Source organism: Hyperoodon ampullatus (assembly GCF_949752795.1).
Source record: "Hyperoodon ampullatus genome assembly, chromosome: 8".
NCBI lineage: Eukaryota > Metazoa > Chordata > Mammalia > Artiodactyla > Ziphiidae > Hyperoodon > Hyperoodon ampullatus.
In genome coordinates, this window is record NC_136921.1 from 75,212,141 (window position 1) to 75,237,307 (window position 25,167).

At 47.6% G+C, this 25,167-nt stretch overlaps 1 protein-coding gene across 1 annotated transcript in view; it reads left to right on the forward strand.

Annotated features, from left to right (window-relative positions):
* The window catches only part of TANC1 (tetratricopeptide repeat, ankyrin repeat and coiled-coil containing 1), a 182,206-nt gene that overhangs the window by 135,873 nt on the left and 21,166 nt on the right, over positions 1–25,167 (forward strand). Inside the window, exons 14-18 of the mRNA XM_079709947.1 lie at positions 352–460; positions 1,956–2,078; positions 11,096–11,332; positions 13,127–13,312; positions 15,753–15,831. Of these exons, the coding sequence (XP_079566073.1) occupies positions 352–460; positions 1,956–2,078; positions 11,096–11,332; positions 13,127–13,312; positions 15,753–15,831 (734 nt within the window). The remainder of the gene's footprint in view (positions 1–351; positions 461–1,955; positions 2,079–11,095; positions 11,333–13,126; positions 13,313–15,752; positions 15,832–25,167) is intronic.

The following is a 25,167-nucleotide window of genomic DNA, read 5'->3' on the forward strand; positions in this document are numbered from 1 at the left end:
TGGAGTTTACATTTTTGTGACAGACATAAATCAACACATAAACTGATGAGAGAGTGATGGAGGATGAACAGGGGGCGGGTGGTTCCATCTTCAAAGACCTGCCCTGTCCAGAGGCTTCTCTCTGAGTCACTCCACAGAGATAGAGGAATCCTGAGAAAGCCCTTAAAATGACTCGAGGAATAAACAGCATTGACCATCTTCTGTGGAGAAGCAGCTTTCCACCCGTTTTGTTTGGTGATGCTGAAGCACCAGGAGAACAGTTCAGGGGTCAAGGGGCGATGTTCGCCCCGAGGGCCTGCAGAGAGATGGACTTGGGTCTTTGGTTACCAACCTGTGTGTTTCTCGTCCTAGGAACGGGCATGCCCTCCTGGCATTCATGTTCTCGAGACAGGAGGGTAAGCTGAACCGCCAGCAGACCATGGAGCTCGGCCATCACATCCTGAAGGCACACATTTTCAAGGTGAGACCCACACCGCTGCAGGGAGCAGCCCTCCATGAGCCTCATTCCCAGCACAGCCTCCTCCCTAAAAGTAATTGTTGTTCTCGCTCAAGTGTGTATCTACCGCTATGATTAAATTTTACTTTTTTTTTTTTTTTTCCTGGTACATGGGCCTCTCACTGTTGTGGCCTCTCCCGTTGCGGAGCACAGGCTCCGGACGCGCAGGCCCAGCGGCCATGGCTCACGGGCCCAGCCGCTCCGCGGCATGTGGGATCTTCCCGGACTGGGGCACGAACCCGTGTCCCCTGCATCGGCAGGCGGACTCTCAACCACTGCGCCACCAGGGAAGCCCTAAATTTTACTTTTTCCCTCTCTAAATCTTTTCTTTTCACTTAAAGGTTCCACTTCATTCATTCCCTTTGTTTCCTTGTTATTTAGTTGTTGAAGAACCAGATTTCGTGACCTGTGTAGTTTCATACCACCTGGATTTTCTGATTGTGTCCTTATTTCTTGTGGCCTACGTTAACATGTTCCTCTTTCCTCTGCATTTTTTATCATTTGGTATTTATATCGAGTGGCTTAATCAGGTTCAGGTTTGATCCCCACCCCCTCTGCCCCACCGGGTGTCACAGTTACTTTATACAGGTAAACCTTGTTTTATTGCACTTTGCTTTATCGTGCTTTGCAAATTTTTTTTTTTTTTTTTTTTTTACAAATTGAAGGTCTGTGGCAACCCTGTGTTGAGCTAGACTTTCAGGACCATTTTTCCAACAGCATTTGCTTACTTCATGTCTCTGTGTCACATTTTGGAAATTCTTGCAATATTTCAAACTTTTTCATTATTACTTGTGGTGATATGTGATCACTGATCTTTGATGTTACTACTATGACTTACCGAAGTCTCAGATGATGGTTAGCGTTTTTTAGCAATAAAGTATTTTTAAATTAAGGTATGCACATTTTTTTGGACAATGCTATTGCACACTGAATAGACTACAGTATAGTGTAAACATAACTTGCATGTGCACCAGGAAACCAAAAAAATTGCATGACTCGGTTTATTGCTGTGGTCTGGAACCAGACTCACAGTATCTTCGAGGTCTGCCTGTTAGAGTTAAAATGCTCTTTAAGTCTGTATAAGGTTTCTAGTGTCAGGATGCGTAGCATGTGTGCTTGGTGTGATACCATTGGCCACGATTGGTCTCTTCCTTCATTAGGGGTTCCAGATGGTGATATTCTAACATTTATTCTTCCTTTAATTGATTGGAGAACCTCTGTAAAGAGAAACTTTCTCCTCATCTGCCCCCGCTTTCCCCAGGCGTACAGTTGATGTACGCTAGTTCCTCAACCCTTGGCTTTAGGGCGGGAAGGCTCACAGGTTCAGGCCTTTTCTGTGTGCACAGCTTTTGCCCCGCATTCAGCAGGGACCTGCGCCCTCCCGGGCGCGCCCGCTTTCAGACCCACACTGCAGGTGGGAAAGGAGACCTTGAAGCTGATTTGTCGCTGTTGCTTCCAGGGCCTCAGCAAGAAGACTGGAATCTCTTCAAGCCATCTGCAAGCCCTGTGGATCGGATACAGCACCGAGGGGCTGTCTGCCGCCCTGGCCTCCCTCAGGAATCTCTACACTCCCAATGTGAAGGTAAGTGACCCTCTGCCAGGAGGGCCAGAGCCCCCTGCCCCCCTGGCCGCTGTTGCTCCAACAGTCCTGCTCTCCCCAACACTGGCCGGTGGCCAGAGAAGGCTGGGACGCTACTACTAAAGATGCTGTTTCCCATACCTGAATGCTCTATTGCCGGTTCTCCTCGACAAGTTTAGCTTTCACTGGGGCAGGAAGATGTGGGTGGTCAGGGGCTGCTATGTGAGCATGTGGTGACTGTTTCAGAGTGGATGAGATAAGGGAAGCAATTCACAAAGGAAATCAAAGGTCAGAGGAAAACCCTGGTCAGATATCCAGGGAAAATGGACTTTTAAGGCATCCTGGTTTCAAATCTGGACTATCTCTTTATGGTTCATTGGAAATTAAGCGCTGATGAGTAACACAGACTGGTGGGCACACAGAGGGAAACTGTTACTAAAGGTTTTGTGCACATGTGTATTCATGACCACGGAAAGCGTATCAGGGTCTGCCTGCTGCTGAGCCAAGAGCTTCCTCACTCTTGGTCAGTGGCTATCATGTCACAACATTCTGCTGAGCTTTTTAGGGTAGCTTTTCCCTCCTCATTTAGTGCAGTCTAAGAATCTGCAGCACACAGAGGCCGAGTATCTGTTAAGGCAACAAAGAGGAGTTCACTCCCACAGAATGTGGAAATTACTGTCTCATATCGCTTTACCACCATCTTTCCCAGAGCAAAGTAAGATGAGATCGTGTCTTCACATTTTAGATTTCTCACCTGTTTGACGCATCTGCTAGACTCCAGGCCTTTCAGCCCCGGGCCCTGACATGCCCGGCTGCCTTCAAAAGCTCTGACATCGTTTCCCAAGGAGTCACGTTCTCCCCTTCAGTCACCTCCATGAGAACAGTCATACCTGTTCTGTCCTTAGTAGCACAAAGGTGCCCTGACGTGGTCGCAGTGTGGGCAAGGGAAGCCCTGGAAGTTTCCACCCCTGCTGTCGGTACGTCCCACCCTCAGCACCTGCACCGCGGGTGTGTTTCTGGGGACCAGGGCCTTACAGAGCACTTCCTGTGTCTGGTGATGTGAACTCTCCTCCCTCTTCTCCCTTCCTTGCCTTCCTGGTGTGTAGTGGTCCCTCAGATCAGTTCCAGGACCTCCCACAGATACCAAAATCCAAGGATGCTCAAGTCCCATATATAAAATGGCACAGTATTTGAACATGACCTGCGCACATCCTCCCGTATACTTTATTTTTTTTGGCCATGCCTTGTGACGTGTGGGATCTTAGTTGCTTGACCAGAGATCGAACCCGTGCCCCCTGCGGTGGAAGCGCAGAGTGTTAACCACTGGACTGCTGGGAAAGTCCCATTTTTCCCCCCCTCCAGTGTACTTTAAATCATCGCTAGAGTACTTATAATACCTAACACAATGTAAAGGCTATGTAAATAGTTGCTGGCACTCAGAAAATTCAAGTTTTGCTTTTTGGAGCTTTGTGGAAATTTTTGTTTTTGAATATTTTCAGTCTGCTGTTGGTTGAATCCACAGATGCAGAACCTACTGATACAGAGGGCAGGCTGTATTTATCTTCTTTTGCTTTTTTTTTTTTTTGCGGTACGCGGGCCTCTCACTGTTGTGGCTTCTCCCATTGCGGAGCACAGGCTCCGGACGCACAGGCTCAGCGGGCATGGCTCACAGGCCTAGCTGCTCCGTGGCATGTGGGATCTTCCTGGACCGGGGCACGAACCCGCGTCCCCTGCATTGGCAGGGGGACTGTCAACCACTGCGCCACCGCTTTTTTTTTTTCAACTGAAATATAATTGACAGATAACATTACATCTCAGATGTACAACCTAACGATGTGTTATTTCTTTGGATTGTGAAATGACTACCACAAAAGGTCTAGTTAACAGCTATCACCACATATGGTTATAAATTTTTTCTTGCGATGAAAACTTAAGATCTGCTCTCTTAGCAACTTGGAAATATATAATACAGTATTATTAACTGTAGTCCCTGTGGTGGACATTACATCTCCGCCTGCTGGTGTATAGAAGGGAGGAGCCTGGGTGTCAGGAAGGACCTAGCGGTGCTCTGACCCTGGGGCAGCTCACCCACAGCCCTGCTGCCCAGTGCAGAGCTTGGGTGTTGGTTAGAGAAAGGCCACCACCCCAAACCCTGGTGGGTTTGGACAAGGTCTTTTGCAAATAGAAAAGTGCAGGTGGGCTCAGCACTGTTGGGGTTCCAGGCTTGATGGGCAGAGGGCACATTGGATTTCAGCCTGGCTCACCCCTGGGTGGGGTGCCTGGGAGTGGAGCTGCCCCAGGGAGCCGTTCCTGGGAACCTTGTGCTCAGCCCCGCTCCTTTGGACATTTCTACTCACTCTGCAGACCGCTAGGCTTGAGGGCTTGTGTCCTGACTGAAGCTACGTGCAGGTTTCATGGAGTGAGGACAGGGAAGCCGCTTTTATAGTTAAGGAGCACTAGCTGTAAGCTGCTGCTCGGGGGTCAAAGTGAGCGCTTCCTTTCTAGATAGTGTTACTCTGCAAAAGGTAGAGAACACGCCGAGCGTAGACGTCACGTGATGAAGGAATTGTATTTAGAATTTTTGTTTTACTTTTTATAGAAATTGGAATTGAGTTTACTGTAATAACACTGTTTCATCTTTCACTTCAGTTAAAAGTATATCTTTTGGCTTCTCCATAATTAATAAAATTCTGTAATGATGGCAAGGAAGAAAGAAAGAAAAATTAAAATGGCAGTATCTGTTTTCACCATTTGAATGAATTATGGGCCCAAAAGTTATTTTAATGTGGAGAAAAGTAAATGGGAAACATCATACTCTGTTGAATACGAGTTTTTAAGACAGTAAATTAAAAGGTACAGTGTAATAATATAATGAGCTTGACCCTTCTGGGATTATAAACTTTCCTCTTTAACATATTTGCAGTTTTAAGAGTTACTCATCTTTACTTTGTTTTATAGAACTCCAGTGTCACCTACCCCTACGCTATCCCCCAAATTGTATAACTTGGTTACCGAATTTTAAGGCATTCATTATCCTTCTGTTTCTTTTATCTTTCAAGAAAGAAAAAAGGGGGGTTTCACAGAATCATGAACAAATTACGGTAATTTAAAATTATGCGTGCAATTAAGGAATGTTTTTAGAGAGTATTAAATGTCAGTACAGGAAGGGATGTCATTTTGAGCAATAATTGCAGTTTGCTACTTTGGTCAATTACAGCGACTTGCTCCCGAATGATTACTTGGTAGATGAATTTTAATTTTGGTGGCATGCCTGTGATTTCTAACAATGTGATCTCCCATTGCCAGGCCAGGCTTATGCCAGCCCGGGCACTGGCTGGCCCACTGGGGTGCTTGCCGCCAGTGCCTTCAGGCTCCCGTCCAGCTGGTTGTTTTGCTCACGTAGTCCAGTAGGATCGGCTGCCAGCCACAGGCTCCCGAAGGCCGAGCGCTCAAGAGAATTAAGGTTGTGATTCTTCTCGGAGCTGGAGCTGGAGCTGGAGCTGGAGCTGGGGGGCACGGGGGAGGAGACAGGAGCTAGGCATGGACTTTGGCCTAACTTCGCTGGCTCAGAGGATCCAGTCGTATTCTGCATAACTACTAGGCAGCACACATTTACACCAGTTGTATTGATGAGAACCTCCAACATACTTAATGAGAAAACTGAGCTTCCCTCTTTACGGCCCTGCTGGACAGTGTGCCTCTTCTGTTCCTCAGGATCACATCATTTTTGCCTACCCCCCAGCCCCTTTTTTATTTTCTTGTATTCATCAAATCCAGAAGTATATAGGTAATATTGCCAGTTCCAGGTGTTATCCAGGGGGAGCTTCGTGGTGGTGATGACCAGACGATTTCCATGTGATTGGGAGAAAATGCACAGGAAGAACCATTTAAAACCCCTTCCTCGAAGGCAGAGTCATCTTAGCCAGAGCTGCTGGACTGCTCTGTGATACTAATTAGCATTGTGCCCAGGGCTAATTTGTGGCTTATCTGCTCTGAGCCTCAGTTTTCTCACGTGTAAAAGGAAGGTAACAAAAGAACCTGCATCATTGAGTGATAGGAAACCTCATTGAGAATGTAAAGCTCTTGGGAGAATACTTGACATTTATTATATGGTTAAGTGAGTCATTTTTATTTGTATTTCACCTTTCTTCTGGAAACTGAGATTCTACTGTAAGCACCTGATAACTTGTGAGTGTGCAGGTTGGTGGTGGTGAAGGGGAGCTGCCCATCATGAGCCATTAATGGGTCCACATCTGCCCTCAGATAAGCAGGAGGTCTCCCTGCTGCTCTATGCTGGTGAGCAGCCCAGGGGGGCCAGACCCTCCAGGTCGCCAGGTTCCTAGGGCAGAGCGCCCTCCTGTGCCTTCCAGGGGTCAGGGACTAGGGCCCTTGTCTCTTCTAAAGGTTCCATCAAAGATGATTGTAACAATAGCAAGTAATATTTATTTAGCACTTACAGGTTGCTGAGGGCTGTGCTAAGTGCTTTGTGTGTATAGCACATTCGTTTTTAATCTTCACAACAACCCAAGGAGATGAAACTGTTTTTATCTCCACCTTTCAGGTGAGGAAACTGAGGGTGAGGGCAGTGATAGGGTGACGCAAATCCCACAGCGGGAAGGGTGCCTGCGCCGAGCAAGCCCATGCTCCTTCCACAGGTGCGCTCTGCACCTGACATGTTTGCAGCCATGGCTGCCAGCTGGAACCACTCGGGAGCCCCGGGACCTAGCCAAGTCAGAATCTCCAAGGGCGGGGCTGGGACTTTGGAAACTTGAAAGCTCCCGGGTGATTTCACTGTGCAGCGAGGTTAAGAAACATGGGTTCGGGGTAGATCCACAGCCTGATTGGGGGATAAGTGGTAAAAATACCCGCAGCGTTGCACCCACAAAGGAAATGTCTTTCCGAAGAAGCAGATAGAGAACTGATAACAAATACCTTTAGGAAAGCTCTGCCCCTAAGCACACACCTTCCATAAGACTTTTCTTATAAAGTATTCAGGAAGACAGCACTGGAACAACACCTTCCAACATTCTTAGGAAAGAGTTTCTGTCCAGTAGAAACATGGGGTGGTTACTGTCATTTTCTTAGGAGTCACTTGAATCACGGAGAGGTTGAGTAATTTTCTGAAAATCACACAGCAGGTTAGTTAAGGGGCTGATTGGGAACTCAGACTATTTAATTCATCATCTTTTTCTCTTAGGCTCATGAATCTGAAGAGGGAATGGGATTGGTGGGAGACGGGAGAGAGAGGGTAACTGGCTGGCAAAGTCACCCTGGGAATTTACAAACAGTTCCTGCCTGTCCTTTGGCGACCAGAGACCGATGTGCCCCTCGGTGATGTTATGTGTGCTTTGAAAAAGCTGCTAGGGTTCTTCTGTAATTCCTCTTGCCTAAGAACTGATTTCCTAGGCCTTGATAAAATCCCCAGCTGTGTCAGCAGCACTGTCTTATTCCTGCTATACTGTTGGCGGTTACTCAAAGGAAAATAATTTTCTCAAAAACCCTTACTTTTGTTGAGCACTTACACTTTTAAAATGCTTTCAAATCCTATTTGGGTCTGTGCTGTTTTTAAGAGCAAACCTACGTAGGGTGGGAGAGCAAGCTTGGCAGGGATGAGTTTGCCCGAGGTTGAGTGTCGCATGTCACTGGTGGGACAGGGACAGCTCTCCTGACTTCTCCTCCCTGTTTTCTCTGCCCTTCCATCCTCACGTGCTGGTTAGTTGCAGGAGGCTGGGTTGGTGCTGACCCAGGTGGGGTTGAAAGATGGTCCCCCAGGTTGGGTGAATGACGAGGCAGGTGTTGGTCACTTGGGTACAAGCCGTCCCCTTCCTTCCTTTTTTTTTTAACTGAAGTATAGTTGATTTACAATGTTGTGTTAGTTTCAGGTGTACAGCAAGGTGATTCAGTTATATATATATATAAATAATTTTTTAGATTCTTCTCCCTTATAGGTTATTACAAAATATTGTGTTGTTCCCTGTGCTATACAGTAGGACCTTGTTGATTATTTTATATATGGTAGTGTATATGTGTTAATCCCAAACTCCTAATTTATCCCTCCCTCCAACTTCAAGCGGTCCTTCCTTAAATGTAAGTGATGGTCCTAATGGCAGAAAGGAACTGACTCGTGGGCCATCCTCACCCATAAAGGGGCTTTGTTTACCTCTCTTCTCTGTGAACTTCTGTGTCTTAGAACCAGTATCTTGTGCCATGGGCTGAGCCGGGAAGTGGAGTGTGAGAGTAGGTGGCCATGCACGGGGTCGGCCTCTGTGTGTGTGTGTGTGTTGGGGGGGGGCGTGTGCATGGGGAGGGCTGGAGGCATTCTGTATAGGATGGGGGGACTTCTCCCTGGTGTCCTGGCATTGAAGCAGGGACCCATAGGAAGTGATCCTTTGTCATCTGTAGCTATGGAAAGGGTATTTATTCCTGGCAGAGGGAACTATACGAGAAAGAGGGAAAGACCAGGAGGCCAGGGCCTGCTTGCCGTTGTTGTAGGACAGGCATTAGACCCAGCGTGGTCACGGTGCGGGTAAGTGAGGGTAAGGGTGCTGGGAGACGAGGTCAGAGAAGGAGCTGAAGGGTTGGGTCACCCGGGGTTCAAGCTTCAGTGGCAGCCCAGACCGCTTCAGGTTTTACACTTTGGGTTCTAACCTGTCTGTATTCTGTCTCACTCTTCTGAGGTGTGGTGTCACCACCAGAATAATAATTTCTATCACTTTGTAGGTATTCTGTCAGCTACTCTTGTGGACACCATATCATTGAAATACCTTGAATTTTGTGTGTTTTGTCATCTTTCTGTATCTTTTAATGATCCTATGTGTCTCTGGTCAAATAAGAGACGTAGTCTGTGTGGTTTTCACACCCATTGGGCAGCCTGGAAGTGGCCAGGGTCTGTCGGGAGTGATTGATGTCGATCCGGGACCATTGAAGGGAACTGTTAGAAGAAACGCAGTGGGCATCTTTTTTTTTTTTTTTTTTTTTGTGGTACGCGGGCCTCTGACTGCTGTAGCCTCTCCCGTTCCGGAGCACAGGCTCCGGACGCGCAGGCTCAGCAGCCATGGCTCAGCAGCCATGGCTCAGCAGCCATGGCTCACGGGCCCAGCCGCTCTGCGGCATGTGGGATCTTCCCGGACCGGGGCACGAACCTGTGTCCCCTGCATCAGCAGGCAGACTCTCAACCGCTGCGCCACCAGGGAAGCCCCGCAGTGGGCATCTTAATTGGTGTTTAAAGGAGTGTCATTTTTCCAATGACCTGGAGATTTGAAGAAGATATTAGTATAGCTAAAATTTGCATAAGGTATTCTTTGATTTTATTTTAAAACCTACAGATTACAAACTTGCCTTGATATCTGGGTCCAAGGAGTTAAGTGGGTGGTGGATTAGTAGAAATTAGTAGTAATTAGTAGAAAAAGCCGATGATTTTCTATGAGTCTTGTGCTGCTGACAACCCCAAGCATGTGAACATTTTCACGTGTTCTGCTTTTTCTTGAAGGTACAATTCCTTGTAAAGAAAAGAGAGTATTTGCTTTCACTTTTGGCTTTATTATCTCACTGTTAATTATTTAATCCTGTGATGATTATTTCATTGCCCCCCAAAATGAATTTTGGTGTTTTTTTTTGTTTTTTTTTTTTTGCTGTACGCGGGCCTCTCACCATTGTGGCCTCTCCCGTTGCGGAGCACAGGCTCCGGACGCGCAGGCTCAGTGGCCATGGCTCACGGGCCCAGCTGCTCCGCTGCATGTGGGATCTTCCTGGACCGGGGCACGAACCCGTGTCCCCTGTATCGGCAGGCAGACTCTCAACCACTGCGCCACCAGGGAAGCCCGAATTTTCTGTTTTTATTTGGATCAAACAGTGGTTTTCAAAGTGTGGTCCCCAGGGACTTTGCTCGTGGCGCAGTGGTTAGGGATCTGCCTGCCAACGCAGGGGACACGGGTTTGAGCCCTGGTCCGGGAAGATCCCACATGCTGTGGAGCAACTAAGCCCTTGAGCCACAACTGCTGAGCCTGTGCTCCGCAACAAGAGAAGCTACTGCAATGAGAAACACGTGCACTGCAACGAAGAGTAGCCCACGCTCGCCGCAACTGGGGAAGGCCCCTTCCCAGCAATGACGACCCAATGCAGCCAAAAATAAATTAATTAAATTAATTAAAAAAAAAAAAGTGTGGTCCCCAGACCAACAGCATCAGTATCACCTGGGGGGAATTCATTAAAAAGGCACATTCTCAGGCCCTACCCCAGGCCTACTGAATACAGAGGTCTGATTCCAGAGAATGTGCATTTCTAAATTTTTAACTGTGATTAAAAAAAACATAAAATAAAATGTACCATCTTAACTATTTTTAAGGACAGAATTCAGTAGTGTTAAATATTTTCACATTATTGTACAGTAGGTCTCCAGAATAAAACTAAATCTCCATACCTATTAAACAATTCTCATTTCCCTCTTTTCCCAGCCCCTGGCAGCCACCATTTTACTTTCTGTCTCTATGAATTTGACTACTTTATGTCCCTCGTATAAGTGGAATCATATAATATTTGTCTCTTTGTGGCTGGCTTAGTTCACTTAGCCTCATTTTCTCAAGGTTCATCTATGCTGTGGCATGTAACAGGATTTCCTTCCTTTTAAAGGCTGAGTGATTTTCCACTGTATGTATTTACATATCACATTTTTCCATTCATCTGTTGACCTTTTAGTTCACCTGCATCTCTTGGCCATTGTGAATAGTGCTTCCGTAAACACAGCAGTGCAGATACCAAGATCCTGATTTCATTTCCTTTGGATATGTACCCAGAGTGGGATTGCTGGATCTTAAGAAACCTCCACACTGTTTTCTGTGACAGCTGTGCCATTTTACATTCCCACCGGCAAGAATGTCCATTTTCAGTGCATGTGCAGGTCATACTGGTGCACACTCAAGTTTGAGAACCACTGGATCAAGAATACCACCCTTCTCCACAGATGTTGTTGTGACTGACATCTACGTGAGAAATTAATCTTGTTGGGGGACATTCTCCAACAGGTGAGCCGTCTCCTAATTTTGGGAGGGGCCAACGTGAACTACAGGACCGAAGTGTTAAATAACGCCCCGATCCTGTGCGTCCAGTCTCACCTCGGCCACGAGGAGGTGGTCACTCTGCTCCTGGAATTTGGCGCCTGCCTGGACGGCACGTCGGAGAACGGCATGACTGCCCTCTGCTACGCGGCTGCTGCCGGCCACACGAAGCTGGTGTGTCTGCTGGCCAAGAAGGGGGCGAGGGTAAGCAGCTCCAGGGGGGAGGCGGGGGCGAAGGTGGGAGGGGTCTTCCACTGCTTGTAGAATTCTCATTTTCTGGGCCAAGCTCCTTTTGGTGTCTGCTTTGTCAAGTTGCAGTGAACAGAAATCACTACATAAACAGAAAAGGTGGAGCTACAGGCTCCAGAGAGTGTGGGATGTAGCCTGATGTGGGTGTGTGCGCCACCTCCGAGAAAGAGAGGGGCCGTATGTTTTGTTCGAAGCTCTTACTCTGCTTAATCCTGCCCAAGGGGAGGCTCCTGACCACCAGCAGCCTGAGTAAGGCCATCCTTTCAAAAGCCTGCAAGTGTTGCCCTGGAACTTATCACAGAATTTAACACAGCACTGGATTGGTTGAAAAGATATAAATGTTTGGTTGTTTTCCTCCTTTCTTCTTATTCCGTTTCATGTCTTTTTTTTTTTTTTTTTTTTTAAACAATAAAATGAGTTCTATGGGCCTTGGAAGGCATATGCTTAAGCATATGGTTGCAGGAACACTAGAAGGCCCCAAATCCTCATTTCTCCAGCTGCCAGCTGGGACGTTGGGCAAGTTGTTGAGCCTGTGTGCCTCAGGCTTCTCATCCGTAAAATGAGCATAACAACAGGACCTACCACAGGGCTGTTGTGTGAGCATAAGTAAATCAGTATATTAACAATACAAAGTAACTATATTGTTAACGGGTTACTTGAGGACTATCAATGTTAAGAGATTAAATGAGAACAGTGCTAAGTTCACAGTAAACTCTGTTTAGGTTTATTATAAGCACTTCATTGGGGAAGGGAGAAGGTTGAACAACAATAGAAGTAAATCACTGATATTTGTCTTTCTTCTTTATAGTTAGGATCTTTAAAGTTCAATGAAAAGACATTAGGCTTATAGTAACTATGGGAGTCTTTTTGGTTTTTTTCTCTCAAAAATAAAGCATTTGGGACAGGTCACCCTTAGCTCATGGAAGAAGGGAAATGTTGCTGGTAAGCCTTCCCAGTGGGTCCATTACTGTTCATCACCACACCTCCATTTCCACTTCCAAATCGTGGCTGGGCTTTATCCGGAGGCTAGCTGAAAGCTCTGTAGGAGGGGATGGGTTGTGTAGTGGCTCTTGCAAAGCCTCTGGGTTGAGGTGTAGAGCATCCTCAGAATTGCAAGCAAGCCTGGACCCTGAATCCTCTTCCAGCCCAATATTTCCAGGTTTAGACAGGGAATGATGTGTTGTCTGCTGCCTCTTGCACCATTAGGGGGTATGCAGCACTTGGGTACTCCCCATTTGTGACTAGCCGGCCTTCCTGGCTTTGTGACCACACTTGGTATGTCCTGGGTCACCTGCCTTCCCCGATAAAATGCCGCTTGGGGTCCCTGCCTGCTCTTCCCGTTCAGAGCTGGGTTTTCCAGATCCCTTCCTTTCACTGGCTTTCCTGTCTCTACTCCCCAAGTCCTAGCTTGTCACAGCAGATGTAGAATACTCTGCCCAAGTTACCAAGGTGGGGAAGTATAGGTTTTGGTCTGTCCTCATACCTGCTTCCCAGAGAACTTGGAGCTCTGAGTCATTTGCTAGGAGGATGTCTTGTGATCACTAGTTGTACAGAGGGAACTCGAGGCCTGGAATAGTGCATTAATTACATCACAGTAATTCAGACGGAGACTCTCCAGAGAGACATACTGGGACATTATCCCGTTACACCTGCAGTGGGATGGGGTTTGTGCAGAGCATGTGTGGGGCACTGCGACAAAGTGATGCTAAACCGTGACCTTCCCCTGTTCCTCCCCTCCCCCGCGCCCAGGTGGACCACTTGGATAAGAAAGGCCAGTGCGCGCTGGTCCACAGCGCACTGAGGGGCCACGGCGACATTCTCCGCTACCTGCTGACCTGTGAGTGGTCCGTGGGCCCACCCCAGCCAGGCGTGCTGAGGAAGAGCCAGGCTCTGCAGCAGGCACTCACAGCGGCCGCCAGCATGGGCCACAGCTCGGTGAGTGGGGCTGCCAGGGCCCTTCCTGGGAAACTGGGAGCCCCGTGTAGCTCAGTGGGTCAGGTATTTTGCATCCACCTTCTTCTGAGTTGCTAGCTTGTGATGCACCAAAGGAATGAAAGAAAATGAGGGTTTCACCACGTGTAAAGATCTTCTGTTGTTATCAAGCCTGTCCTGTGAGTGAAAACGCAGGGGAGTGCCCACAGTCTCAGGTGCTGGCCCGGTAGGGGCTGGCTGCTCCCACGTGGAGCCCCTCCCCGGTGTGCATTCTCTGCTCTTCCTTGTTTCTTCCCCTCTTCCTTACTTGTTCTATTTTTACCCTCTAGCTCTGCTGTCTACCTTTTTCCCCTCTGATTCATTCTTTTGTCCTTGTGATCTTTTAACAATAATCACATGGAATCCTAATTATGAACTTGTTCTTGAGTAGTTGAAGGATTTTTAAAAATAGAACTTCAGTGCTCTGGTAGCGGGAAAGAGTGCTTGTCATTCATGGTTCCTGCACTGAAGGAAAGCTTCATGCCGTAGTTACATTGAGCACTTCACTTCTGGTAGGTGTCAGTATTCCTCGATTTGAAGAATTCATTGGCATCTCCTGACCCGTGTGTCTGTGAATTTAATAATATTTTATCCTCTCTCTCCGCTGTATTATGTATCTTCAAGCAGTTATAGAGTTTGCCAGTGTTTGGTAAGATTCTTCCCCACAGTGACTAAAACGTAAATTTGGTTGCAAAGCCAGCTGGCTGACTTATAGCATTTAAAACACTAGAGCAGATACATGCACACACTGCTAGCTTATTGTTGGCATTTAAAACATCAAAAATATACATATACACTACTTCAGCCAACACAGTATATTGCAATACGTTGAATGCAGAAGCATATAAGAAAATGCAGCTGTCTTTTCTTAATACAGACATAAAAGAGATTTACAAAAATGTGAAACGATGCTAGTCAAGTCAACTTATCTAAATATTTTAGCTTGGGAGAAAATACTCATTTCATAAAAATGAAAAAATACACATTTCATAAAAATGTGTTAAATGTTACCATGTGGTGGGTTTATTATAATTCCTTTAAAATAAAAATGTAAATAAATACTTTTAACTACCCATGCCATATACATAGATTCAGAGAGAGCGCGTTAAGTACACTTATTTGAATGTAGATGTTTTTCCTCTTTAAACTGTTTCCTAAATCTGTGTGGGTCCAGAATGTGCAAAATCATCTTAGGGAGCACAGGGAAGCCACGTGGATGTGACCTAGGTCTCAGCTCGTTTTAAAGCTGGCTGCGGGGAGCTGTGGAAAAGCAACTGCAGTCCATCCAGTAACTGTTTCGTGGAAAAGGACAGGATTTGTTCACCAAAAGACTTGAAGGGTGTATTAGTTTCCTCATGCTGTTGTAACAAGTGTCCACAGACTTTAGTGTCTTAAAACAACCTGTTCTGGAGGTCAGAGGCTGAAATTAAGTTGGGTCAGGAAGCCAGTGTTCCTTCTGGAGGCTCCAGAGGAGAGTGTTTCTCTATTTTTTTTCCAGCTTCTAGAAGCCACCTTTATTCCTTAGCTTGTGACCCTGCCTCTGTCTTCAGAGTGTGTCACTCTAACTGAGGCTCCTGTCTCCTGATCTCTTCCTTCCTCTGACCCTGGTTCCTCCTGTCCCTCTTATAAACAGCTGTGTTCTTACCAAGTGTATATCAAATATACACTTGGATAATTCAGGATAATCATCCCATTTTAAGATTCGTAATCACATCCGCACATCCCCTCCTGCCATGTAAGGTAACATTCACAGGTTTTCAGGACTAGGATGTAGGGCCCTTATTGGGAGTGGATTGAGAGACTGGAAAATGGCTTCGGTGAGCTATCTGGTCGCTGCACACAAACAGGGTGGACGTTGGCTCTGGTTCGGGGCTCGGATACTTCTGTTTCCCCACGGGCCAGCACCCCTGCCTCCACACCTATGACCCAGCCTGCCCTTTGACAGAGGGAAAAGAATAATGTTGTCAGTAGATAAATTTGGAACAGCACTGTTTTATTTTACTGAAAAGGTATGTACATCACCTTGTTTTCCTTCCTTGTGAAAAAAGGGATTCACCATCTTCTGGCGATTTATGCAGAAACTGCACTGTGTATGATCTCCCCTGTCCTTTGTTGATTAGGCTGGCATATTTGGGTCATGTTGGAATTCATTAGAATTCTGAGTACCTAGTAATCCTGAACAATATTGCCGAAATTCACTGTCTTTTTTTCTTCTCCTTCTCAAAGTGAAAGTGTGAATAGCATACAAATTATGCTGGAAAACCGTTTTCGTTATGTTTTCTCTCCTTGTGCAGCATAAGATAATCATGGTTAAAAAACAGCACACTCTCTCCTTTGATACATAGGATACAATAAGCACATATGGCTTTGAGAACTCATTAAATTACCTTGCCACTTCTGACAGGTGGTCCAGTGCTTGCTGGGACTGGAAAAGGAGCATGAAATAGACATCAATGGCACCGACACACTGTGGGGAGAAACAGGTAATTATGGTTCCACTGCTTGTAGTTGGGCCCAAGTAGCTTCTTGACGTTTTAGCCCGCATTTTGGCCTAATTGTCTTAAGAATGACTTGGGATGCATCTAGTCCTATTGTTATTTTATCACAAGGCATTTGAAGTTAAGAGCTTTTAAAACTTCCCAAATGGCTAGTAAAACTTTTTTAGAAGCAAGTGCAATTTGAATCATTTTGGATTTACCAGCAGTTTCTGTGCATGTGATGAATGTCAGCTAGAAATACCCAAATAAGGTAGTGGTTTCTGCTTTGCTGAGTTTTCTCATGTCCTAACCAACCTGGTCTTCCTGTGACCCGTGCAGAGTTAGCAGAGCGGGAACTTCCAGCCCCATGTTCAAAGGTGCTCAGCAAGGAAGGCTCTGGCCTGCCTTCTGGAAGGAGAGTAGCACTCAGTCCTCATGGAGCCTGCTTAAAATACTGAATACCAGCTAACAAGTCAGTTTCCGAGGGTGTGCGGGTGTGTGTTGAGCTGTAGTGGAGGAAGGAAGCCTGGGGCGAGTATATCTGAGTTGGATACTTGTCAGATTAATACAAATAACACTGCTTTGAAATCTTCCGTTCGACTGAATTGGTATTAGAAATGTAAGACTTTGTTAGCAGTTGTTGTTTAATAGATGTAACCAGAGGTGTTTAATATGCATTTCCAGGCTGTGTCCTGTGTGTATACATAGTGTATATGACTTCAGTGTCTCCTGCAGAGATTTATTTCCAAATGCTTCTCACTTATTTCCTAACAAGCCAAATGGTAGTGTGTAGAGTCCATCAGCTAACTCATACGTATTAGGAAAAGCCTCAGAGTTTCCTGGTGGGTATCACAGGTGCTCACCCCCCAACCCATGGTTGTCATCACGCACACGCGTGGGGCTTACAGTTGCTAGTTGTGGTGATGTGGGCCATGGGGGTCCCGGCGGGAGGAGAGGTGGCACGACCCGGGGTTCAGGGAGAGCACAGGACCCCCAAACGGGATTGGATTATGCTTGGGGTACACGTGTGTGGATGTAAATACTGGCCTTAATTCCTTCTGGAGTCTTTCCCCCACCCCTTTCTCTGTACCACAGTATGGGCTGCTCTGTAATTTGATAGAAGGAAAGCTTCTACCACTTCCTGTTGTGTCGCAGGCAGCAGGACAGCTGGGCAGGTTAGCACGTGACTTTCTTTGTGCTCAACTAGAAGGTCCGAATCCCTGCCTTCCGTTGCGTGGTTATCAACTTCGGGCAGGTAACTTTGCCTCCTTGTCAAATGAGGTAAATAAGTTTTTCTAGGATTGCAGTGAAGACTAAATGAGATGAGATAATCTTGGCCAAATGCTCCCAATGATCAGAACCCCTGCGTTCTGATTCATTAGGTCTAGGGTGAGTCCGAGACTCTCCTTTCCTAACAGGGCACCCAGGTGGTTTTGTGGCTTCAGGACAAATAGAGAAGCACCGTGAGAAGCTGTCTAAAGTGCCGGCCTTACAGTGCCAGTAATGAGAGGAGCTGGTGATGATGATGAGGGTCGGTGCTACTAGTAGTACAGTGACAGCCCTCACTTAGCTCAAATAAGCATCTCCAATCTTTAATATTAGAGTTGAGTTTTCTTTCTGGAAGAAAAAGTCCAGAGAAGCAGGGAAGGGCTTCATTTGAGGGCTCTGTGTGAGAAGTCTGTTTTGTCTCGAGATGATGAGTCCTGAATTTCAGTAACCACCTCCCTCCCTTCCCCCTTGAGAATCTGCTAGGTTGCAGGCTAAAGAAGCACGTAAGAGAAACTACAGACACCCATCAGCCTCAATGAAAGGATGAGTAATAGTTCAGCCTCTCCCTTCCAAAGCCTCATGCATGACCTTCAGACCACTTTGCAGCCTGAGAAGCAGGTCACATCTTCCCTCAGCAGGCATTAAGCGTGAATTAACTCAGGCAAGCGTTTGAGAGACTTTTGAAAAAATTTAAACCAAGAGAAAGCTAAGCACTATTTCTCAGGCTTAGAGGCCCCAGCAGCGCTCTGTGGCTACATGTCAGTAAAACCCATCTTGCTTGCTCTGCGTTTTTCTATCTGATACCTTTCTCCTGTGTTCCTTCAAAAACGTCCACCAATGTCTGCTACCACAAACCCTCCTGATTTCCAGGTCTGTGGTTGTCAGAGGAATACTTTGAAATCTTGAGGAGGAGGTTTTAGATGAGAAAACATCTTCAAATAATGGGGCTTTGCACAAGTGTCTGCTGCATTGCCCAGACTGTGAGGTCTGTGTTTGGGATTTGGCCACATAGGGTCCACATTACCTGACCCCAAATGCCTTCTGGAAGAGAAGGCCCGGTGCTGATGACAGCCTGAGTGGATGGGTCAACTCATACTCCTTGTTCTCACCAAGCCGCCAGCTGGTGGGTCCCCAGCAGCTGCTCTGTGCACTCTTTCTAATTGCTAGGGACCCTCAGAGTGAAAGCGATTGTTTTGCTTCCTGGTTTGTTTGATCCTCTTTCCTGGGTGTGGTCAGTGGTGCTTTGTGTCTAAAACACTCTCGGATGGAGCTTGTCTGTCTCCAACCACAGTGAGAGGGTAGGATCCCAAGGGTGATCGTGTCTGGGGTGTGGGCAGGTGACGGGACAACCAGATGCTGTGTGTGAATAATGCAGTTCCTTATTTCTGTTTGACCCTTGTGTGAGTTCATACAAGTCCATTCAGTGTAGGTTAGCTATGAACAGCCTGGCTTTAAAATGCCAGCTGATGGGGCTCCAAGAGGGGGTCTCCAGGGTGTGTTCTTGGCTCACCCGCCATCTTTGAAGGGCCCGTTGGTTTCCGTGCAGCACTACGCCGCCCTGTTTGGAGCACAGTTACCCACCCATCTATCCTCTCCCAGCCACGTCCAGGAGGTGGGAGCACCAAATCAGTGCGCAAAGTCCTCCTCCACTTTTCTGCCGGGAGGGACCCTTGCAACCCCGGGGGAGCTGCTGTGTGTTGCACAAGTAGGGTTTTCACACCTGTTGCCAACTGGAAGCAGCAGGTCATCGGTGAGAGATAATGACAGCGGACAGCAGGGGAGGAGGGAGCACAGGGGGCACAGCCCCACGGGAGGCCCCCTGTCACCCAGGCCCATCCGCGTGGAGGTGATGGCAGTAGGTTCAGTTGTGTGCCTTCAGTGCCCTGAGCATCTCCCTGCTGATGACCTGGAGTCACCAAACAGTGTCCCGAAAGGGGGTGGCTCCTGCCTTAGGTATAAAGAGACAAGACAGTGTATAGAGTAGATTTTTAAGACATTCATCTGAAATGGGAACAGTGTTTACTTTGGGGTTTATTGCGGTAAACTCAGAGTTTTAAGAAAAGTTGCAGAATACAGATGTGCCTTGGCGATATATGGTGACTTTGGTTCCAGACCGCTGTCATAAAGTGAATGGCACAGTACAAGTGAGTCACACAAATTTTTTGGTTTCCCAGTGCATGTAAGTTATGTTTATACTGTACTGTAGTCTATTTAAGTGTGTAATAGCTTTATGTCTTTAAAAAATGTTTATACTTGGGCTTCCCTGGTGGCACAGTGGCTGAGAGTCCGCCTGCCGATGCAGGGGACGCGGGTTCGTGCCCCGGTCCAGGAAGATCCCACATGCCGTGGAGCGGCTAGGCCCGTGAGCCCTGGCCACTGAGCCTGCGGGTCTGGAGCCTGTGCTCTGCAACAGGAGAGGCCACAACAGTGAGAGGCCCGTGCACCGCAAAAAAAAAAAAAAAAAAATGTATATACCTTAATTTAAAAATACTTTATTGCTAAAGAAATGCTCACCATCGTCTGAGCCTTCGGTGTGTTGTAATCTTTTTGCAATAAAAACATCAAAGATCACTGATCACACATCACCATAACGAGTATATAAAAATAATGAAAAAATTTTAAATACTGCAAGAATTACCAAAACATGACACCGGGGCACAAAGTGAGCAAAGGCACTGTCTGCAAAGTGCGATTAAATGAGTTATGCCTGTATGTGTACTGGTTTTGGAGAGCAGAGGGCCTAATTTATGTAAGTTTCCCTTTCCACCAGCATTTGGAGCCATTTGCTTTTTATGTCTGTTTGATGTCTAGATCCAGCCCTTCAAAAATCAGTCCTGTAGCTCTTTAGCACTTCTCCTCGGGCTCACGCAGTTGAAGGAGTGTGACACTCAGGTGGAGGGGGGAAGTAAGGAGAAAGCTCAGAGCTACTGCGCAGTGGGCTTGGGGTGCCTCTCCACCAAGCAGCGCCGCCCGCGAGGCAGCCGAGACCCTTTGCTCGTGACCTTCACACTCTTGGTAGGACAGCCTTGATCCCATGGTTTCCGGGCAGCCTGAACCATGACAAGAACGCATCAGATGCTTGTTATCTCTGTTTCAGGCATTCCACAGCCATAACAAGCAAGTACTGGCTCCCACGAAGTCTTGACCTAACCGAGTTACTGTTTCCTTGTCAGTGTGTGATGGGAGTCTGCCCAAACTGAAATGATCAGAAATGCTTAACTGGTGACCTCATGGTGTTGTGAATTGTCAGAGGAACTGTGCTTCCAAACTCTAGGCCACCGTCAAGTCTGTGAGCCTGTTGTCTGTCTCTGGGCAGAACTTCACGCTCTTTACAGGGGCATAAAGGCCCTTCTGTTTCAGCAAGTTTGCCTGTCTTGTAAGCAAGGACTTCCCAGCCCCGGCCCCTTGGGGTCATCTTGCAGTTCCCTTCGTAGTACTTACCACTGATAAATTCAATTGTTGGTGTTGCTTATTTGATGAAAGCTTGTCGTCCCCAAATTGTGGGCTTCAGGAGGGCAGAACTTTCCAGGTCTCTTGTGCTCTTCTCTGTGTGTGGTCACTGTGTCTGGTCTCGTGTTGTCCAGTAGAACTTTCCGTGGTGATGGAAATGCTTGCTTTCTGTGCTGTCCAGCCAGGTAGGCACTAGCCACTGATCTTGCCTGGTGCTTGTCACATAGGTGTTGAATGAGTGGACAAGCGGGTTTAGAGAAAACAAAGCTAGGTAACTTTTAGGGTAGGTGACACTCACTTTGCAGAATAATTTGGGGGAAATTGTGTTGTTGGAGGGGAGAGGTAAGGAGCCCAGTTGCTCATCGGGACCCAGTCCTCTGGTGTCTTCGTGTCTGTCGTTGCGCAGGTCATGTCCTGCTGGATTCCAGGCTGACCCGTGTGGCTGGGTGCTGGGTTACATCTTTTGGAACACCCAGCTATTAGCAGCCACACGTGGTGTGGGCACGGGTGACAGGCCAGGATGGACCGTGCCAGCCCCTTCTGTGTGTCCATAACATCTCCGTCCCTGCATCACCAGCCCGACTGCCCACTCCCCCGATGTGCCACGCCCTCACACTGCTGTCCCTCGGAAATCCTTCTCACTGCTTCACAGCTGGTCTGTGGCAGGCCTGGAGCCGTGGGCTTCACAAACGGACAGGACGCCATCCTGCGGGTCACGCGACTGCTCCCAAGGGCTCCCTTCCCTAATTTCTGACCCGAGGGGCCCCGTCAGAGGGAGGTCGACGTCTGACGGAAATGTTTCATGCCAAGTGTTCTTTTATGTGGTCCATGCTCTTTTAGTTGGTAAATACTTTCCAAAGAAGTTGAATCATTGTAAACACTACGTTTTTATTGCCAAAGCTGTTAACAACACCGTATTTTCCTCTCTTTCTAAGAAGGGCTGAAGTTTTCTCCCCGGTATTTAGCTGCGTGGCCCTCCATTATCATAGTTCGCACAGGCAGTTTAGTCCAGCATGTATACTGATCACAGGTCACTCACTCTTCTCTAATTCTGCACGGAATTCTGGATGGGACTTGAGTCTCAGGCCCAGCCTGTCAGCTGGGGTGTGGGCATTTCCAGGCCAGTCTTGGGGGAGGGGTCCTCACATCTGTTTCCTCACGGGGCCGGGAAGCCAGGTAATGAGTTGTACTTCATCCTTGATGTCTTAAAAGTTTCCCTCTCGTCTCCATACATTTGCTTCAGTTTCCACTCTGGGGCTCTGCCTGTCTTTCTGGGGGTGAGGTGTCCTTCTGCTCTCATGGCAGGGACCACGGACAGCAGAGCTCATCACACCCAAAGCCACCCCAGAACTCGGTGCATGCATGCCAGGCGACAGGATGCCTTGTTGTTGATTTAAAAATAACCCTTTGTTTATTCAGATTTTACCTTAAGTCTTTTGGAGAGAGGAGGGCTATTGTTTGGTAAGAATTTAAAGAACACTTGAGACTTACTGGATTGAGTTTGGCCTTCACGCAGGTTAGGTACATCTCAGGGCAGAATTCAGGTGAGAGACTGGAAAGAAAAGAATTGGTCTCTTGCTTGTTGGGGCATGTGGAGAATTTGTGTGAAGGAATTTACTAAATGTATCTTGTAGGAAAAAGCAAGTGACTTCTCTTGTATACTGAAGATACCCGATGTTTTTGGAGGTCCCGAGCCCCTCACCGGTACAGCTGTTGGAAAATCCTTGCCCAGGCATTCCTTCCTCTGCTGGTGTTTGCTTTAGGAAAGTACAATAAGATGGGTGGAAATCCAGGTTTCTGTCAGTCCTAAACAAGGTAGAAGTTCTTGGTTGTCCTTTGAAAGCATGAAAGAAGGGTAACCCAGGACCTTAGAAGGTATGAGGGAGGGGATAACCCAGAATGGGGGGGGGGAGGTGATCCAGGATCCTGGATGGAGGGGGCAACCCAGGACCTAGGAAGGGAGGGGAAGGGTGGATAACCCAGAACCCTGGAGAGGATGGGAGGGGGGAGCTCTGGGCCCTGAATGGAGGGGAAATGGGGAATAACCCAGGACGGTGCAAGGGGAGGGACAAAGTTGAGCAATGTAGGCGCTGGGGAAGGGGGTGATGTAGGTACTGGGGAAGGGGGTGATGTAGGTACTGGGGAAGGGGGTGATGTAGGTACTGGGGAAGGGGGTAATGTAGGTACTGGGGAAGGGGGTGATGTAGGTACTGGGGAAGGGGGTAATGTAGGTACTGGGGAAGGGGGTGATGTAGGTACTGGGGAAGGGGGTAATGTAGGTACTGGGGAAGGGGGTGATGTAGGTACTGGGGAAGGGGGTGATGTAGGTACTGGGGAAGGGGGTGATGTAGGTACTGGGGAAGGGGGTGATGTAGGTACTGGGGAAGGGGGTGATGTAGGTACTGGGGAAGGGGGTAATGTAGGTACTGGGGAAGGGGGTAATGTAGGTACTGGGGAAGGGGGTGATGTAGGTACTGGGGGAGGGGGTGATGTAGGTACTGGGGGAGGGGGTGATGTAGGTACTGGGGGAGGGGGTGATGTAGGTACTGGGGGAGGGGGTAATGTAGGTACTGGGGGAGGGGGTAATGTAGGTACTGGGGGAGGGGGTAGCGCAGGCTCTGGAAGGAGGGAGATGGGCGTGGGGTCACCCTAACAATAGAGAGGATTTGGGGGGTAAGAACCAAAGGGACTGGGTTTGTCCACACCCTGTCCCCTTCCCGCTCTAGCAGACCCCTGGGGTTTGCCCCTGACGTGGGTGTGTTCTGGAGACCTTTCCTCTGCTGAGAGGACAGCAGGAATCAGCGGACCTGTGTGTCCCTGTCCTATAGGGCAGGTGAGGGGCAAGGAGCGGGGGCCCGTAGAAACCCACAGAGGCATTTCAGGTGTAGATGGACTGGTAGCTTGACTGCTTACCAGGACCCTGTGCTCTGCCTTCATCGTACTGCTTTGCTGTACACAGAGGCCTTTGTTCTAGTGAGTTCCTTCCTATTCATTAAAAAAACAAAAACAGGGCTTCCCTGGTGGCGCAGTGGTTGAGAGTCCGCCTGCCGATGCAGGGGACGCGGGTTCGTGCCCCGGTCTGGGAAGATCCCACATGCCGCAGAGCGGCTGGGCCCGTGAGCCATGGCCGCTGAGCCTGCGCGTCCGGAGCCTGTGCTCCGCAACGGGAGAGGCCACAACAGTGAGAGGCCCGCGTACCGCAAAAAAACAAAAACGAAAAAAACAAAAAAAACTTGGGCTTTCACCATAAAGGCATGTGCTCATCTCCATTTTGGTAGCTTAGAGCATCTTTACCCACAGACACGGCTGCTTGTTCTTTTGGTCACTCCCTCCTAACAGGCCTGCACATGGTTCACCTGCTCTCCCACAGAAAAATCATCCTTGATTCTTCCAAATTCCTACTGCAATGATATTTGGATTCTCTTTTTTTGAGCCTGGATCTCAACTTGTGTAGGATGGTTTTGTCAAAACTGCCCCCCTTTTTACACTGACCCCTCACATGGGGTCCTGCCCATAACTCTGTTCTCCTCAGCCGACGCCCAGCCCTTTGAGGGCACGAGAAGGAGCAGCACGTTGTACGTGCTTCAAATCATTCGGTGTGTAAGAGGGTCTGTCCAAAATGTGAGCATTCTCAGCACACTTTACAAGTGACAGCTGGTCCAAGCTGCGATCTCCTGATAGATTTTTGGCACAAAGTCTGTATGAAACATGATTTATGTCATTCATAGTTTAGGAAATTGTTTTTAAGTTGAATTATGTTATTTATAGCACACATAATTCCTCAAAGGATTTGAAGAGGCTTACTTGAGTTAATACATTTAAGAAAAGGGAAAAAAGTCAGGAATTGGACATGAGGAAGAGCAGGGATATTCCTGCCATAATGTCCTGAATGTTTTACTAGGTCGAGCTACTGTTTTGGCCTTAGGATGCTGTGTGACCAGAGTTAGAAGGAAACATAGTCATTACAGATTATTCTTACTGTCTGTGGGAGAAAGGTTAACAGTTCTTCAGGAGAAGAAAAGTGTTTTCTAGTACCCTTGTTCTAAAACAACATTCATAGTCTGTTTTTTTTGTTTTTTTTGTGGTATGCGGGCCTCTCACTGTTGTGGCCTCTCCCATTGCGGAGCACAGGCTCTGGACGCTCAGGCCCAGCGGCCATGGCTCATGGGCCCAGCTGCTCCGCAGCATGTGGGATCTTCCTGGGCCAGGGCACGAACCCGCATCCCCTGCATCAGCAGGTGGACTCTCAACCACTGTGCCACCAGGGAAGCCCCATAGTCTGTTTGATTAGTTGGATATTTTTTAAAAGGAGACTTTTTAGGGGCAGAAGTGTGAGAATTAAGAACTCAGATTCCAGCCAGACTCCCTGACTTCAAATCCTATCCTCCCTCCCACTAGCTGTGTGGCCGTAGGTGACTTGTTCAACTTCTCTGGACCATATTTTCCTCATCTGCAGAACCAGGATGAGTGTACTTGCCTTGTAAAAGTTAGTTGTGTGTGTGTGTGTGTGTGTATTTTTTTTTTTTTAAGATTTCTGATGTGGGCCATTTTAAAGTCTTTATTGAATTTGTTACAATATTGCTTCTGTTTTATGTTTTGATTTTTTGGCCCCAAGGCATGTGA